At 53.2% G+C, this 17574-nt stretch overlaps 1 protein-coding gene across 2 annotated transcripts in view; it reads right to left on the reverse strand.

Annotated features, from left to right (window-relative positions):
- Positions 1-867: 867 nt before the first annotated feature.
- Positions 868-17574, reverse strand: part of porb (P450 (cytochrome) oxidoreductase b) — a 31556-nt gene continuing 14849 nt past the window's right edge. For both annotated transcript variants that reach the window (XM_088616459.1, XM_088616460.1), the window contains 11 exons: positions 16599-16723; positions 15789-15878; positions 15131-15229; positions 13327-13443; positions 12287-12405; positions 11775-11956; positions 11442-11591; positions 5280-5547; positions 4542-4687; positions 4336-4421; positions 868-3685 (listed from right to left, as the gene is read on the reverse strand). In XM_088616459.1, the coding sequence (XP_088472585.1) occupies positions 3541-3685; positions 4336-4421; positions 4542-4687; positions 5280-5547; positions 11442-11591; positions 11775-11956; positions 12287-12405; positions 13327-13443; positions 15131-15229; positions 15789-15878; positions 16599-16723 (1527 nt within the window). In that variant the 3' untranslated portion in view covers positions 868-3540. The remainder of the gene's footprint in view (positions 3686-4335; positions 4422-4541; positions 4688-5279; positions 5548-11441; positions 11592-11774; positions 11957-12286; positions 12406-13326; positions 13444-15130; positions 15230-15788; positions 15879-16598; positions 16724-17574) is intronic.

The raw sequence follows: 17574 nt of genomic DNA on the forward strand, positions 1-17574 counted from the left end.
TTGTGCGCATCAGCAAGCTGTAGCATGCAAGAGCCACTCAATAAAGAAGTGCACTGGATAAAGGGAGCATGCAAACTCCATGCAGAGTGCAGCTCAGGTTCTGAACTTAACCCAATGCTAACCACCACGTCACTGTGCCGCCAGAATCCCTCAAGCACCAAGACGTAGGTTCCCAGCCCATCTCTAACACCTCAGGGTTTGACTGAGATCTAGGCCTGAGCACCGTATTCATTGCACACAAATCACCGTTCCTTTCCACTTCCCAGCCACCCAGTTCCAGCAGCTCAAGCCTTTCCGATTCAGAGCAGCCCTCTCAGACGTGCGCAGCCATGGCAACGAGCTGCCGGCGGAGAGCAGGCCAGCCCCGCGGACACGCAGAGCTCCGGGGAATCTCTCATCCTCAGTTAGAGGGGGGGAAAAGTGCTGGCTGTTGAAAATGGGAGAGAGAGACACTTGCGATTCTTCACATGAGCTTGTTCTGCCCATAGACTTCACAGCCAACTTAGCAAAGGACTAGAAATCCTTCCCAGCTGTGTGAACCAGGTCAGTGACCAGACCACCGGCATGTGTCCACACCACCCATCTTGTGAAGATGTGCTTTGAAAAATGTTTTCAGTTTGAGGACTGAAAGGCACGAGCAGTGCAAGAGACGGGTTTTGTAAGACCGATTATGAATGAGGTTCTGATTTTGGGGTTCAGGCGCTCATCCAAAGGTGTAACAGGGTGGTGCAGACCCACTGTCGCCAGGTTAGACGCAGGGGAAGTTAAAGCAGCTCTAGAGAGCGACTGTGGGGAAACCTGCAGTGAGCCTGACAGGACCAGTGTGTTTTAATCTCCCTGCCCCTCCAGAATTAAAAACAAACCATGACAATTTTCATCTCTATTTTAATAACGTTTAAAAAAAATGATTGCATATAAAATGTAATCAAGCTGCAACTAGACAAAAGGAACACAAGACATCATGTTACAACCATTGTTTAACTCCAAAAAATTAATTGTTGTTAATGGTCAGGTTAAGTGACTAACATTAGGGCTGCCTCATTGAAAGCCATTGAGTCCAGAAGCACTGATGAGCAATATCAAAACACACAGGCCCTGGTACAGCAGCCACCTTCTTCCTATATAGTTACAGTCAGAAACCAGGACCTCAGACTGCAAGAGGGCTTTTCACTTGCAAAATGTCACTCTGAAAACGCTTAAATGTTTCTTGTTAAGGAATCCAAGAAAAACAGAGAGGAATAAGTGGGGAGCCTTTCCATTGATACAAAGTTTATTAGAACCCACATCTGTGCCACCTGTTGAAAACATCTGGATAAAGAAAATATATTCCACGGTGTGAAAATGCTTTCAACAGAGTGTTTGGTTACAGGGTATTTCAAACTATACCAAATGTGTTAACATTTTCTTTAAGATTCAAATATAATGGAATCGATGGCAGTATTTGGTAAATGAACTTGCCTTCATTTCAGTTCCATCACCATTTCTATGCAAAATCTTGCCAAAAAAATGGAAATTCAAAGGTTACAGCTCAATACAGTACAAGGTATCACAGCATGTTGTCAAATTTACTTTAAAACATATGGCATAGGACCTTTGAATGGGGAAACTCCAGCCAACTCTTGGTAATAGCTAGCACTTCTGCTGAGATTGATGTGCGACACCGTCAAATTAAATGCCACCTTTATCAGATATTACAAATCATACAAGCAGGTAAAATCAGAACCTTATCTCAGTAAAGCAGCCAAGAATGATGCCCACATGAACCACAGGTGTATCTGTAGCAGACATAGGCAGCGTCATCCAGCTCTGCTTTTCTGAAGTGTATCTTTCCGTTCTCCCTTCACGGAAACACACCGCCAGCAAGCTTTTACTCTCCTCAAAATCCTGCTGACAAATTAGCGAGTTTCCTCCACAACTCCTCTCCAGTTGACTTTTCTCCTCATCATGGAGGGAGGAAAAAGAAACTGGGGATTTTGCATTAAAGCCAAGTTTGTGAGCAAAGGCAAAACGAACTCTATTCCCTTTGGAATCCGGTATACATGTCTGGAATCACCAGTTTTACGTCCGGATGCCTAGTGGTTTAAGGCCACGCAGCCTCCCCCCCGGTGAAGGAGCCACACGCCTCTCTCCGCGACCCTGCAGGAGACCGGCCACAACTCTGCCCAGACATCCGCCATAGACTCCCACTTGAACCCGCAGAGGAAACCTCGAGAGCCCCCTCCTTCCCGACACGCATATCTACATTCCCCTACGAACGAATCTGTACACTCCGCACACAGTCGTGCTCCAACCAGGAAAAGGGTCCCGGATTTGTTATGGAAATAGAAAACATTTTCCCAGTTTCCAACACAGCAGCAGCACACTCACCTAAAGCTTTACAGGCTGGAGTACACAAATATAAAAGCTGTAAAATATAACTGATTTTTAAAATGCCTTTTGATTAAATGTCTTGTCATCACTTTAAAGGAGAAATAATATTTCATCGAGGTGCACTGATTCCTGAACTGTACTGGCTGCTGGAGGCAGAGTTCAAGTTTGTAAGTGGCCTGCTACTTTCAACATTTTCTACAGGAAAAGTGACTATTCACTGCAAGAGTCAGGAAGTCTGCCTATGGCATAATGCTAGCTTTCCTGTCTTGGGTATCAAGTGTGGAACTTTCTTTGCAAACACAGCTAATGCCAGTTAGTATAAATCCTATTACTGCACAGTACTTTTCGGTATACAGATTGCACACAGAGAGCTACCATGATGCAAAAGGCATCCCCTGGCCATTTCTTTTACAATTTAAAATGCAAAGACCGTCTCCTCAAAGAGAGATAAGGCTACAGAAACACTTGACGACAACTCATCTGTCCAACTTTCCTCATTGTCCTTCACGGCATCACATTTGAACATGTTGCAGCAGGCACTGAGGATCAGATCTGACTCATAATGCATACCTATAAGTGTATTCTATACGTGAACCAGTTACTTAAAAATCCCTTTAAGTTACAAGCTAATTTTGATTAATTTCAGGATTTTCTGAGACCAGCATGTTCCATGCAAACTGTCATTTCTTCCACTAGAAAATTCAGCTCCATCTTCAGCTGGATCGATCTTCATTCACAAAAACAGACTTGAGTCTGCGGTAATTTACCTCTAATGTTAGTTCCAGTCAAACTAACTGCATACAATCATTACATATTTCCCTATTCTTGTTTCCAGTTTACAGACCATTGCTGCTTTGATTCTCTGCATATTAAAGATATTACAATAATATGGTTTTCATTGATATTTAAGATGCCTTTTCCTTCTCAAATCCGAGGTGAATTCTCAGTGGTTTCAGACTCATTGCCCGCCCACTGCTTTGCCTGTATCCACTCTTCAGACCCTTTGCTGTCACATGGTTAAAGGTCAGTTTAGACATAAAATTAAAAATAAAATCGTCTTCTGTTGCTTTTGTGCAGGGGGATAACCTTTTACAACCAAGAATCTTTTCACACGTCCCTGGAAAAAAAAACGGAGCTGGGAATCGCTGCAGGAACTGACTGCTCCTCCTCTTAGCTCCACACGTCCTGGGAGTAGCGGCCCTTGGTCATCAGCTTCTTGATGTAGTCCACGGCCTGGGTGTGAGTCATGCTCCCCAGCTCCGTCACGATCTCGTAGAACGTGTTCTGCACGTCTCTGGCCATGTTTCGGGCATCCCTGGGCACAAGAAACATGAGCCAAAACTCTCAAGAGCGCAAGCAGCCGGTGAATATGTAAGACGTCAGGGCCTCAAAGCAGGGCAAGCCATGCAGGTGAGCTTACTTTCTTCCTTAACTTGATTAGAAACACAGTGTGTTGGGGTCTAATAGACCTCTATGCTATCGATCTCAAATACATTACAACTGAAGACCAAAAGCCTGCTGCACAATATGTCCGCTCAGCTCTTCTCCTATGTTTAAGGGTACTGTCTCAGGCAAATGAACAGATTCAAGTCACCAGCAAGGCTGAGAGGAAAAGAATCCATGCTTAACAGTTTAGGTACTCAGAACCTTAGGTGTTATACGCCAAATTAAACTCCAGTCTCAAGGACAACAAGTCTGACTGTAGTGTTTCTGTAGCTCTCTTTTCTCCTGATAACAGGAGACTGAAATAGATTCCTCTAAAGGGCCTAGAGAGGAATCATGTGCGGGCATTAGAGTACTGCTAGTGCTCTCCTCATTCAAGAACACAGCATTCATTAAATCGGCGTCCAGCCATAGGCAGTACATCTGACCCTCTCACTTCGGTCACACTGGACTCTTCTCCTACGCTGTATGGCGTCCGACGCAACAAGCAAACAAGCAGTTTGACACAACACTGACACCTACCCACAGATGTAGATGTGCGCATTCTCATGGTGAATCAGTTTCCACAAATGTTCCTTGTTTGCCTTCAACAGATGCTGCACATACACCTAAGGGGTTAAAGACCAAAATCGAAACGATTAATGTATGCATGTGCCCAGATTGGGAACAAAGCACGCGACAAGTGAAGGATTGCTCAACCTAGAGCAGGTGATTATTACAATTATTACCTTCTGGTCTTGATCCCGTGAGAAGGCTACATTGAGCTGAGTAATCACTCCAGCCTTCTCAAACGCCTCCAGCTGCTCCTGGTACAAGAAGTCCTCGTTCTTGTGGCGGCATCCATAATAAAGCACGGTCTCGCCCACCTCCTTACCTGCAGAGACGACAAGGCCATCAGACCTTACAATTACATCTTTAACACCATTTAGCAATTCCATTTCCAACATTACATCAGGTCATCACAGAAAAGGGTTTGTTAGGGTTTGAGGGAAAAAAAAAGGCCTCCTGCACCTTCTGCGAGCCCTTTAATTTATGATCTATACATGAGTGCCAAGTCAATCTGGACTGGGAGCAGGCAATCCAGAGGCAGAAATCTACCAGTACAAAATCAGTTACTAGTAACTAAGTTACGACAACACGTGCCAGATGCAGCCAGCAACAATGCCATAAGCAATCAACTGCCCATGGACCACACTGTGGACTTCCTGGAGAGACCAACACCAGCCATTGTGCGAACTCAAATGCTCTCACCTGCTCTCTTGACCATATCATACTGTATACAGTTGAACCATGTTGCTTTTCGAACACCATAGGCAAGAAAAGAAAATAAGATGAATTACATACACACACAAGGACCAGTCAACATGCCGCACAGCACACGGCAGAGGCATGCTTGTGTTTCAGCCAGGAGTGCTCGTGTCTCTCAGTTATACCCAGCATGCCCACCGAAGTGCCCACAGACTTACCCTGCTCCTTCAGCCAGCCCCTCTCCTGAATGAAGCCGATGAAGGGCGCGATGCCAGTGCCCGGGCCGATCATGATGACCGGGTTACTGGCTTTGAAAGGCAGCCGGAACTGGGACTTCCTGACGTACATGGGCACTGTGGACTTGTGGCCATTATCGGTCACCAGTTTGTTTTTCAGCCAGTTGGTTGCCACTCCCTTGTTGATGCGACCCGTCTTGGTCTCGTACTCTACCACCACAGCGCAGATGTGAACCGAGTTGGAGTGCACCTGTTCACAGTACGGGCAGGAACAGTTAACGGTTATGTGCTTGGTGTGATGTTTCCAATCGTACCTCATAGTGCTAACTTCTTATTTAAAACCGAAACACTAAGATTCAAACCACTAGCACAGTGAGGAAGGTATAATTGATGTTCTTTCCGTTTGGGTTAATCCTGCAATATCCTTGAATATACTCTTGCCGTTCTTTAAAGGGAATGCTTTTCTTTTAAAACTTTTATACCCACTGCACTGTTAAAAGTAAAAAATAATAATAAGCAACATCAAAAGATGTCGCTTGAGGAATCTTCAGCTATGTCAGCCTGGGATGAAGAGCAGTGGGGAGGACAGCGGCAGGTGGATCAGAGCAGTGGGGAGGACGGCGGCAGGTGGATCAGAGCAGTGGGGGAGGAGGGGGGACAGCGGCAGGTGGATCAGAGCAGTGGGGAGGACAGCGGCAGGTGGATCAGAGCAGTGGGGGAGGAGGGGGGACAGCGGCAGGTGGATCAGAGCAGTGGGGAGGACAGCGGCAGGTGGATCAGAGCAGTGGGGAGGACAGCGGCAGGTGGATCAGAGCAGTGGGGAGGACAGCGGCAGGTGGATCAGAGCAGTGGGGAGGACAGCGGCAGGTGGATCAGAGCAGTGGGGGAGGAGGGGGGACAGCGGCAGGTGGATCAGAGCAGTGGGGGAGGAGGGGGGACAGCGGCAGGTGGATCAGAGCAGTGGGGAGGACAGCGGCAGGTGGATCAGAGCAGTGGGGGAGGAGGGGGGACAGCGGCAGGTGGATCAGAGCAGTGGGGGAGGAGGGGGGACAGCAGCAGGTGGATCAGAGCAGTGGGGAGGACAGCGGCAGGTGGATCAGAGCAGTGGGGAGGACAGCGGCAGGTGGATCAGAGCAGTGGGGGAGGAGGGGGGACAGCGGCAGGTGGATCAGAGCAGTGGGGGAGGAGGGGGGACAGCAGCAGGTGGATCAGAGCAGTGGGGGAGGAGGGGGGACAGCGGCAGGTGGATCAGAGCAGTGGGGGAGGAGGGGGGACAGCGGCAGGTGGATCAGAGCAGTGGGGAGGACAGCGGCAGGTGGATCAGAGCAGTGGGGGAGGAGGGGGGACAGCAGCAGGTGGATCAGAGCAGTGGGGGAGGAGGGGGGACAGCAGCAGGTGGATCAGAGCAGTGGGGGAGGAGGGGGGACAGCGGCAGGTGGATCAGAGCAGTGGGGGAGGAGGGGGGACAGCGGCAGGTGGATCAGAGCAGTGGGGGAGGAGGGGGGACAGCGGCAGGTGGATCAGAGCAGTGGGGAGGACAGCGGCAGGTGGATCAGAGCAGTGGGGGAGGAGGGGGGACAGCGGCAGGTGGATCAGAGCAGTGGGGGAGGAGGGGGGACAGCGGCAGGTGGATCAGAGCAGTGGGGAGGACAGCGGCAGGTGGATCAGAGCAGTGGGGGAGGAGGGGGGACAGCAGCAGGTGGATCAGAGCAGTGGGGGAGGAGGGGGGACAGCAGCAGGTGGATCAGAGCAGTGGGGGAGGAGGGGGGACAGCGGCAGGTGGATCAGAGCAGTGGGGGAGGAGGGGGGACAGCGGCAGGTGGATCAGAGCAGTGGGGGAGGAGGGAGGACAGCGGCAGGTGGATCAGAGCAGTGGGGGAGGAGGGGGGACAGCGGCAGGTGGATCAGAGCAGTGGGGGAGGAGGGGGGACAGCGGCAGGTGGATCAGAGCAGTGGGGGAGGAGGGGGGACAGCAGCAGGTGGATCAGAGCAGTGGGGGAGGAGGGGGGACAGCAGCAGGTGGATCAGAGCAGTGGGGAGGACAGCAGCAGGTGGATCAGAGCAGTGGGGGAGGAGGGGGGACAGCGGCAGGTGGATCAGAGCAGTGGGGGAGGAGGGGGGACAGCGGCAGGTGGATCAGAGCAGTGGGGGAGGAGGGGGGACAGCAGCAGGTGGATCAGAGCAGTGGGGGAGGAGGGGGGACAGCGGCAGGTGGATCAGAGCAGTGGGGGAGGAGGGGGGACAGCAGCAGGTGGATCAGAGCAGTGGGGGAGGAGGGGGGACAGCGGCAGGTGGATCAGAGCAGTGGGGGAGGAGGGGGGACAGCGGCAGGTGGATCAGAGCAGTGGGGAGGACAGCGGCAGGTGGATCAGAGCAGTGGGGGAGGAGGGGGGACAGCGGCAGGTGGATCAGAGCAGTGGGGGAGGAGGGGGGACAGCGGCAGGTGGATCAGAGCAGTGGGGGAGGAGGGGGGACAGCAGCAGGTGGATCAGAGCAGTGGGGGAGGAGGGGGGACAGCGGCAGGTGGATCAGAGCAGTGGGGAGGACAGCGGCAGGTGGATCAGAGCAGTGGGGAGGACAGCGGCAGGTGGATCAGAGCAGTGGGGGAGGAGGGGGGACAGCGGCAGGTGGATCAGAGCAGTGGGGGAGGAGGGGGGACAGCGGCAGGTGGATCAGAGCAGTGGGGGAGGAGGGGGGACAGCAGCAGGTGGATCAGAGCAGTGGGGGAGGAGGGGGGACAGCGGCAGGTGGATCAGAGCAGTGGGGAGGACAGCGGCAGGTGGATCAGAGCAGTGGGGGAGGAGGGGGGACAGCGGCAGGTGGATCAGAGCAGTGGGGAGGACAGCGGCAGGTGGATCAGAGCAGTGGGGAGGACAGCGGCAGGTGGATCAGAGCAGTGGGGGAGGAGGGGGGACAGCGGCAGGTGGATCAGAGCAGTGGGGGAGGAGGGGGGACAGCGGCAGGTGGATCAGAGCAGTGGGGGAGGAGGGGGGACAGCAGCAGGTGGATCAGAGCAGTGGGGAGGACAGCGGCAGGTGGATCAGAGCAGTGGGGAGGACAGCGGCAGGTGGATCAGAGCAGTGGGGGAGGAGGGGGGACAGCGGCAGGTGGATCAGAGCAGTGGGGGAGGAGGGGGGACAGCGGCAGGTGGATCAGAGCAGTGGGGAGGACAGCGGCAGGTGGATCAGAGCAGTGGGGAGGACAGCGGCAGGTGGATCAGAGCAGTGGGGGAGGAGGGGGGACAGCGGCAGGTGGATCAGAGCAGTGGGGGAGGAGGGGGGACAGCGGCAGGTGGATCAGAGCAGTGGGGGAGGAGGGGGGACAGCGGCAGGTGGATCAGAGCAGTGGGGGAGGAGGGGGGACAGCGGCAGGTGGATCAGAGCAGTGGGGGAGGAGGGAGGACAGCGGCAGGTGGATCAGAGCAGTGGGGAGGACAGCGGCAGGTGGATCAGAGCAGTGGGGAGGACAGCGGCAGGTGGATCAGAGCAGTGGGGAGGACAGCGGCAGGTGGATCAGAGCAGTGGGGGAGGAGGGGGGACAGCGGCAGGTGGATCAGAGCAGTGGGGGAGGAGGGGGGACAGCGGCAGGTGGATCAGAGCAGTGGGGGAGGAGGGGGGACAGCGGCAGGTGGATCAGAGCAGTGGGGGAGGAGGGGGGACAGCGGCAGGTGGATCAGAGCAGTGGGGAGGACAGCGGCAGGTGGATCAGAGCAGTGGGGGAGGAGGGGGGACAGCGGCAGGTGGATCAGAGCAGTGGGGGAGGAGGGGGGACAGCGGCAGGTGGATCAGAGCAGTGGGGGAGGAGGGGGGACAGCAGCAGGTGGATCAGAGCAGTGGGGGAGGAGGGGGGACAGCAGCAGGTGGATCAGAGCAGTGGGGAGGACAGCAGCAGGTGGATCAGAGCAGTGGGGGAGGAGGGGGGACAGCGGCAGGTGGATCAGAGCAGTGGGGGAGGAGGGGGGACAGCAGCAGGTGGATCAGAGCAGTGGGGGAGGAGGGGGGACAGCAGCAGGTGGATCAGAGCAGTGGGGGAGGAGGGGGGACAGCGGCAGGTGGATCAGAGCAGTGGGGGAGGAGGGGGGACAGCGGCAGGTGGATCAGAGCAGTGGGGGAGGAGGGGGGACAGCGGCAGGTGGATCAGAGCAGTGGGGGAGGAGGGAGGACAGCGGCAGGTGGATCAGAGCAGTGGGGAGGACAGCGGCAGGTGGATCAGAGCAGTGGGGGAGGAGGGGGGACAGCAGCAGGTGGATCAGAGCAGTGGGGGAGGAGGGGGGACAGCGGCAGGTGGATCAGAGCAGTGGGGAGGACAGCGGCAGGTGGATCAGAGCAGTGGGGGAGGAGGGGGGACAGCGGCAGGTGGATCAGAGCAGTGGGGAGGACAGCGGCAGGTGGATCAGAGCAGTGGGGGAGGAGGGGGGACAGCGGCAGGTGGATCAGAGCAGTGGGGAGGACAGCGGCAGGTGGATCAGAGCAGTGGGGAGGACAGCGGCAGGTGGATCAGAGCAGTGGGGGAGGAGGGGGGACAGCGGCAGGTGGATCAGAGCAGTGGGGGAGGAGGGGGGACAGCGGCAGGTGGATCAGAGCAGTGGGGGAGGAGGGGGGACAGCAGCAGGTGGATCAGAGCAGTGGGGAGGACAGCGGCAGGTGGATCAGAGCAGTGGGGAGGACAGCGGCAGGTGGATCAGAGCAGTGGGGGAGGAGGGGGGACAGCGGCAGGTGGATCAGAGCAGTGGGGGAGGAGGGGGGACAGCGGCAGGTGGATCAGAGCAGTGGGGAGGACAGCGGCAGGTGGATCAGAGCAGTGGGGAGGACAGCGGCAGGTGGATCAGAGCAGTGGGGGAGGAGGGGGGACAGCGGCAGGTGGATCAGAGCAGTGGGGGAGGAGGGGGGACAGCGGCAGGTGGATCAGAGCAGTGGGGGAGGAGGGGGGACAGCGGCAGGTGGATCAGAGCAGTGGGGGAGGAGGGGGGACAGCGGCAGGTGGATCAGAGCAGTGGGGAGGACAGCGGCAGGTGGATCAGAGCAGTGGGGGAGGAGGGGGGACAGCAGCAGGTGGATCAGAGCAGTGGGGGAGGAGGGGGGACAGCGGCAGGTGGATCAGAGCAGTGGGGGAGGAGGGGGGACAGCGGCAGGTGGATCAGAGCAGTGGGGGAGGAGGGGGGACAGCGGCAGGTGGATCAGAGCAGTGGGGGAGGAGGGGGGACAGCGGCAGGTGGATCAGAGCAGTGGGGGAGGAGGGAGGACAGCGGCAGGTGGATCAGAGCAGTGGGGAGGACAGCGGCAGGTGGATCAGAGCAGTGGGGGAGGAGGGAGGACAGCGGCAGGTGGATCAGAGCAGTGGGGAGGACAGCGGCAGGTGGATCAGAGCAGTGGGGGAGGAGGGGGGACAGCAGCAGGTGGATCAGAGCAGTGGGGGAGGAGGGGGGACAGCGGCAGGTGGATCAGAGCAGTGGGGGAGGAGGGGGGACAGCGGCAGGTGGATCAGAGCAGTGGGGAGGACAGCGGCAGGTGGATCAGAGCAGTGGGGGAGGAGGGGGGACAGCGGCAGGTGGATCAGAGCAGTGGGGAGGACAGCGGCAGGTGGATCAGAGCAGTGGGGAGGACAGCGGCAGGTGGATCAGAGCAGTGGGGGAGGAGGGGGGACAGCGGCAGGTGGATCAGAGCAGTGGGGGAGGAGGGGGGACAGCGGCAGGTGGATCAGAGCAGTGGGGAGGACAGCGGCAGGTGGATCAGAGCAGTGGGGAGGACAGCGGCAGGTGGATCAGAGCAGTGGGGGAGGAGGGGGGACAGCGGCAGGTGGATCAGAGCAGTGGGGGAGGAGGGGGGACAGCGGCAGGTGGATCAGAGCAGTGGGGGAGGAGGGGGGACAGCGGCAGGTGGATCAGAGCAGTGGGGGAGGAGGGAGGACAGCGGCAGGTGGATCAGAGCAGTGGGGAGGACAGCGGCAGCTGGATCAGAGCAGTGGGGGAGGAGGGAGGACAGCGGCAGGTGGATCAGAGCAGTGGGGAGGACAGCGGCAGGTGGATCAGAGCAGTGGGGAGGACAGCGGCAGGTGGATCAGAGCAGTGGGGAGGACAGCGGCAGGTGGATCAGAGCAGCGGCAGGGGGCTGCACTGCACTGTGCTGGGGGGAGAGTGAACCGCACCTTTGAGGAGGAGGCGATGGAGTAGTATCGCGCCTGCAGCCGGGGCATCAGCTCACACAGGTGATCAAGGGGCGGTCGCAGGGACGGCATGTCCTCCAGAATCGCCACGATGTTCCTCCGAGCGTCGGGCACCCACTGGTGGTACAGAGCCTGAGCGGGAAACACACCAGTCACACTCCCGATCAAGGCGAGGCCCACCGGTCTGACCGCTCGCGACAACAGACTTGGGGGAGGGGGAGGGGGGGGGGGGAACGTAAATGAAACGGTTTCCGGACTGCGAGGCGTCCATCCTCACTGTTCAAGCTGCTCCACGCCTCGGCCCGCCCGCCTCACCTTGCCCTCGGGGGACGAGGACGCCATCTTGCGCAGGGTCTCCTGGTCCTTGGGGTCGGTGGCGTACTGGGCCAGCTCGTACAGCACGTTGGTGCGCGGCGGGTTGCTGATGTCCAGGTAGTGTGTGAGGGCTGTGCGGTACGAGGTGGGACAAGGGAACGGGTGCTTCTTGTTGGACTCCTCTGGCGGAACAAAAGACACCAGCACAAGACCAGTCACATGGTACAACTTTTGCAAGCTTCTGTTTGACATCTGACTACAGAGTTCCTGCAGAATTTCCTTTTTCTTTGTTGTGGTGCGTGTCTGACGTTTGCATTTCCTATCAAGAGAAATAAAAGGACCTGTGCAGCATTTGCTGTTCTAGTTCCTATGATGTTCCTAAGCACAGCAGTTCCTTTAAGATGTGGATCTCATTTTTCACATAAAGCAAGCTTTTTTTAAAAAAAAACAGAAGCTGACAGTTACAAGCGATCGATTTCACAACGCGCGTCGAATCCCCTATGAACACATACCATCAAGGTTGTTCAAAGAGATTACAGTGTCAAGGTCCACACCGAGAATTTCTCCAATCTTGTTAACGATCGCAGCATTGTTCACGGGGTACACGGCAACATGATCTCCAGATTCATATCTGCAAAGAGAGAGGAGCGGCGCTATACTTTTAAAGCTAATCCGGGTGTTTCAAATATGCTTTCCTTTGAATAGGTATTCTATGACATTAACCAACAAGTGTATTACAAATGCAGAAATGAGTGCGTACGAGTAGCCAATAAAGCATGAAGTAATCATTTGTTATGTAACAAGGCAAACTTCAACACTCTCTTTCGTCACAGTTTCAAGCACTGAAAGACGAAGGACACTGGTGAGGAATGGACCCCATGCCTTCTGTCCCAGATGTCCCTGAGTGATACGGACATGATGTCATCCAGAGAAGGGAAATCAAAATGATCTTTGTCGTTTTAAAAGAGACGTTACGATTGCTCAAGAGGAGTGTCCACACAGACGACACAGCTATCACCAGTGTCATCTTGATGCAGAACAAGTCATCTGCACCTGGGGTCTCTGATGCTAATCTGGAGAGCTTCCAGTTATTCTTGTAGGTCAACCTAAATCAAGATCAGGAACATGAGCAACCGATCAACTGAGCAAAGGTTTTAACGAAGGGATCACTGGCCTTGGGGGGCTGAAGGATGATGATGATAATTCTGATTTATGTTCCAGATCTCCAAATTACTCCACTAAAACACCACCCGTTTACCTGATCAGTTAAACTGATCCAGGCATTGGAAACTCATGAGTTAAAGGCTGGTTTTAAAACCTGCTGCTCTCACGGATCAGTGTGGGGCACTCCGGATCTACATGTACTCTGCTGGCACAGAGGCAAACAAAACACACTGCCACTCTAATCACCCGAACAGTGATTAGAACAGTGATTAGACACTGTTCAACAATAAAAGCTGATAAACAGCAATTAGATCAAGGCCAGACACGCAAAGGCAAAGCAGCTCCCACCCAGCAGGATGGCTCTGCAGGTGCGGTGGTGGCACAGTACCTGATCTTGGAGCCCGTGATGTCCAGTTCAAGGTGCATCAGGTGACGGCTTCCGCCCCTATTCAGCTTCCGGTTGACCGTGACGGAGGCCAGGAAGGGGTTCTTGGCATCAAAAGGCCTTCGAAGTGCGACAGGAAACAGAATCAGAAAGTCCCTCTCTGCTACACTGGACAGTTCCGGACATTTCTCCCCCCATGTGCCCTCAAGCAGAGATCTCTTTCAGCTGGGCAGGAAAACACAATCTTTATAAGCAAAGACAAAATAGATGCCCCACCTTACCTATTGAAAGTTCCTGCAATAAAAAGTTGGAAGCTGAATTTTCATCTCTGTCAAACTATTTCTGCGTTTGCTTAGTTCACAGTGTTAAAATAGATTAGTGCACGTGTCAAATAGCCTCCTTTTTGTTTCACAAAAGCGTGGGCTCAAGCATACCAGGAGTGGAGCAATAACCAGTTTAATATCAATCAAACCAACAACGCAATCAAGGCTGAACGCTCTTCTACAGTGAAGCTGTGCTCAGAATGCAGGCTGGTGCCAGAGCCATGGTCATTAGTGCTTTTAGTCCTGCAAGCAGCAATACGACTTTAGAGGTAAAAGACTCAGGACTCACTTTACAAGGCACAGAGGAGTGCAGTAACTTCAAAGCACACTGACCCCAGAATCACAATTAGCTTACTAGAAATTCCAGTAAAACCCCGCACAACAGTACTGCACATTCATTCAATATTTTTTCTTTCCCCATCATCAAACAGTACTGCACATCATAAGACGGGATCATTTTCACTCCTCAGGTTTCCATAGAAACAGCTCCCAGCACGACAGGCACCTGGATACCAGGCCCGGATGTGAGAAGCGTGATGCCGAATGAAGCCGGCACGTACGCCTGAGCTATACCTCTCTCGCCGTTAATGAAACACACGCACTTGCGTCTCCAAATGAGTCCTACTGGCCTTAGAACAGGATATCACTCGCAGAACTGGACCCAGTTGGAATCCAGAGGAGCAAAACTGGCTTTAGTACTTACAAAGCTGTTGAAAGATTGACTCACAAGCTGCTCAAAAGCTAAACACCACAGTACAGCACCTGTTTTATACGTTTAATGTCTTCATTTATATATAAAAAGCATACAGACTTAAATTTTAGATTCAAGAGTAAGGGGGAACTAAACCTCATATCTACCTGGTCTGTCCCTATCCTGCCTTCAGAGAACCAGAAGAGAAATGTTAAGCACTGTCCTGTCCATTTATCACAGCTGTGAGAGGTATACAACAGTATTCACTCTGTGGTCTAAGAGCCAATGGTCCGGATTGGTAACAGAGCCTTTCAGAATAGTGCCAAAATCAAAATTAATTTAACCCATTAACGGAACTGTGAAACTGGCATCTCAGACAGCCTGCCAAGCCTGGCAGGCTCGCCCTATCCAGCAGGCCACCGGCGCTGATGGGATTAAAAAGTAGCCTGGAATCACATCACCTCTGCCCAGCCAATGACAAATGAGAAGGATGCAGACTAGAAATAAAGCACAAACACTTCCAAAGCCAAAAGCTTCAAGACTGAAATAAACAGAACAGGGGTAGCATGGGACTGCAATTTTCAGACAGAGCCAATATCCCTCTGAAAGTTCATTTTCCCTGGGTACCGCAAATCTGACATTTAAGTTGATGTTAGGGAGGAGTCCTTCAGTCTGGACCTTCTTCTCCACGCAAGTGACATTTGAACAGGGCTGCCATCTGGCCTCTCTAATGTTCAATTAGCAGCAACAGGCCAGATGGGAGCCCGGACGTGAGGTCAAAGTCTGTACTCACGGCTTCTGCGTCTCGAAGCTCTTCAGGCGGCCCATCTCCCCCGTGTACACCTTGTTCATGTTGACATCGGTGTGGACCACCAGCTCATACTGACGGATGCTGAAAAACACGAAGCCTCACAGTTACACACAACGCTTGCGTCAGCTTCTAGAGAGCTGCGGACGGTCTCGGCTGTGTGCTCACACGGCCGGAGATGCTGCAAGGCGCACAGCCTGGCAACATGGAGCTGCCCCCAAGAAGCTCACAGGCAAGCTTCCAGTGAAAGCTGCATCCAAGAGAGCAGGGTTATAAGGCTATAAGACGGGGGTCCCCTGTCCTGGTCCTGGTGAACCACACAGCTTTTGTTTTTTTGTTCCAGCCGAGCCCCCAGTTACACAGGCTAACCCTTCACTGACTTAATAATAAGATTAGTTTGAACTGCTTGTTCCCAGCTCTTAAGCATGTTGGATCCTTAACCGTTGTATTTAATAAGTGAAATAAAATGCCAAACACTTGTGACTAGATGGAACATGCAAATATTCAATTGAAGCAGCTTCTCAGATCAAGTGAGGCTTCAATGATCTAGTTAAGGTGGGGCATGCTGGAGTGAACACCAGCAGATGTGTGGGGCACCAGGACCAGGACTGGGAATTGCTGCTATAAGATACAAGTAGCAAACCTGGATTCCTCTCCAGTGGCCTCCACTCCAAAGTGCTCACACACAGCCGGCCAGAACTGCTCTCTCCAGGAGACAAAGTCCTCTTCAAGGCTGGCGGGAGAAAGACCAACATATCAAAACCTGCACTCAGTGTACAGAGGAGCAGCTGCAGAACAACTCCCTCCATCATGTTTCACCCGTTCAGAAATACAGCTGACAAACACTTACACATCTGAATAAAACATTCATAAAATGCGCCATGTGGCATTGAAGGTACAACATGGCAACCACAACAGCCAAGCAAAGTCGTAGAAGAGCAAATATCTAAGTAGACTCTCATCAAATGCCTACAGGCACTGATAAGATTAATGTGATAAGTGAAAGTGCAAAGCACTATCAAGTTTCACTCCTAAGAATTAGTTAAATACACGCCTATGGACATATAATTCTTCAAAAATCCACAGGGGCTGCAACACTGGACTTTCACACACTCAATTAATTAATTAATTATTATTAATTATTATTATTATTACTCAAAAACAAAGAAAACGTCTGCAGCTAAATAAAATGTGTTGGACACTACAATAAATAAATATTCGTCTGAGCCAGAGACGGGCAGCTCCAGCCTTTGAGAGCCACACCCGTCACAGTTTTGCAGATATGTTTCAATGAGAAGCAGATTAAAAACTGAAAACACACGCTTTTTTGACTTAACAGCCCAAATAATGAGTCGTTACCGAGTGTCTGAGATCAGAGGCGAAACGAAACTTAAAGGACTCTGCAGCGCTTGAGGACCGGAGGTGCCCTGGCCAGTTACGGTCCATCACTCACTTGCCATCGTCGTCTCCCATGCCCAGGTCAAAGATCCTCTGGGCTCCGAGCTCTTCCAGCCTCTTGTCAACGTACTTCCCCATTGCGTTGTAGTGCTCGTACGTCTTGTTCCCCAGACCGAACACCTACACGGGCACAGACAGGGAAACGTGCAGATGACAAAATCTACTGCCACCGACGCTGAAGGTTTAAAGCAAGAGACAAGGCCGTAGCAAGAGTGGATAATGACATAGCTATTGCCACACTATTCAAGAAAGCTAAAAAATTTTATGTATAAAATCGGTTGAATTCTGTGATTTTTACAATAGGGATAGAGAGTGCTATTAGCATTGGGTCTTGTCATGCTTGGATCCAGAGCAAATCAGCTCAGTGGAGCCACATCGCAAACCACAGGCGGCTTGGGTTCGAGTCTGGGCCAGGTCGCTAGCCAACCGTGACCGGGTTTCCCCACTCCCCAATGAAGCAGAAGTGCACAGCCAGCAAGGTGGCATGGCTCTATTGGCGCTGCTGCAGCTCTCCAGTGAGGCGCCATGGCGCCTGGATCAGGTCATGTGACAGAAGGCTCGGCCACTCATCATGCTGGTGGAGCACGTCTGTGGGCCTCTGCCGTCCCCGCGCAGGTACAGAAATCACTTCTGAGTGGGCGTACTTTAAAGAGGAACTGGTGATAAATTTAAATGATTTGCAGTGAATAGTATTCCCATGGGCACAGGTTAAACACTACTGAATCCAACCCACTTCTCTCCCATGGCTTGTACTAAGAACGTTTGCCATTCTATCACATTACCCTGCAAAAAGCAGATTAAGAAATACTTCTAAAAGCTAACAGACTAAAGTATAATCGTGCTGTAATGAAGAAAAACAAGGGCAGCATAGAGGCGCAGTGGTGAGCATTGCAGCCTTGGGGCTCTGGGTTCGACTCTGGACCTGGAATCTGTGTGGAGTTTGTATGTTCTCCCCATGTTCTTGTGGGTTT

This window comes from Lepisosteus platostomus, chromosome 22 (genome assembly GCF_059453375.1).
Source record: "Lepisosteus platostomus isolate fLepPlt1 chromosome 22, fLepPlt1.hap1, whole genome shotgun sequence".
Lineage (NCBI taxonomy): Eukaryota > Metazoa > Chordata > Actinopteri > Semionotiformes > Lepisosteidae > Lepisosteus > Lepisosteus platostomus.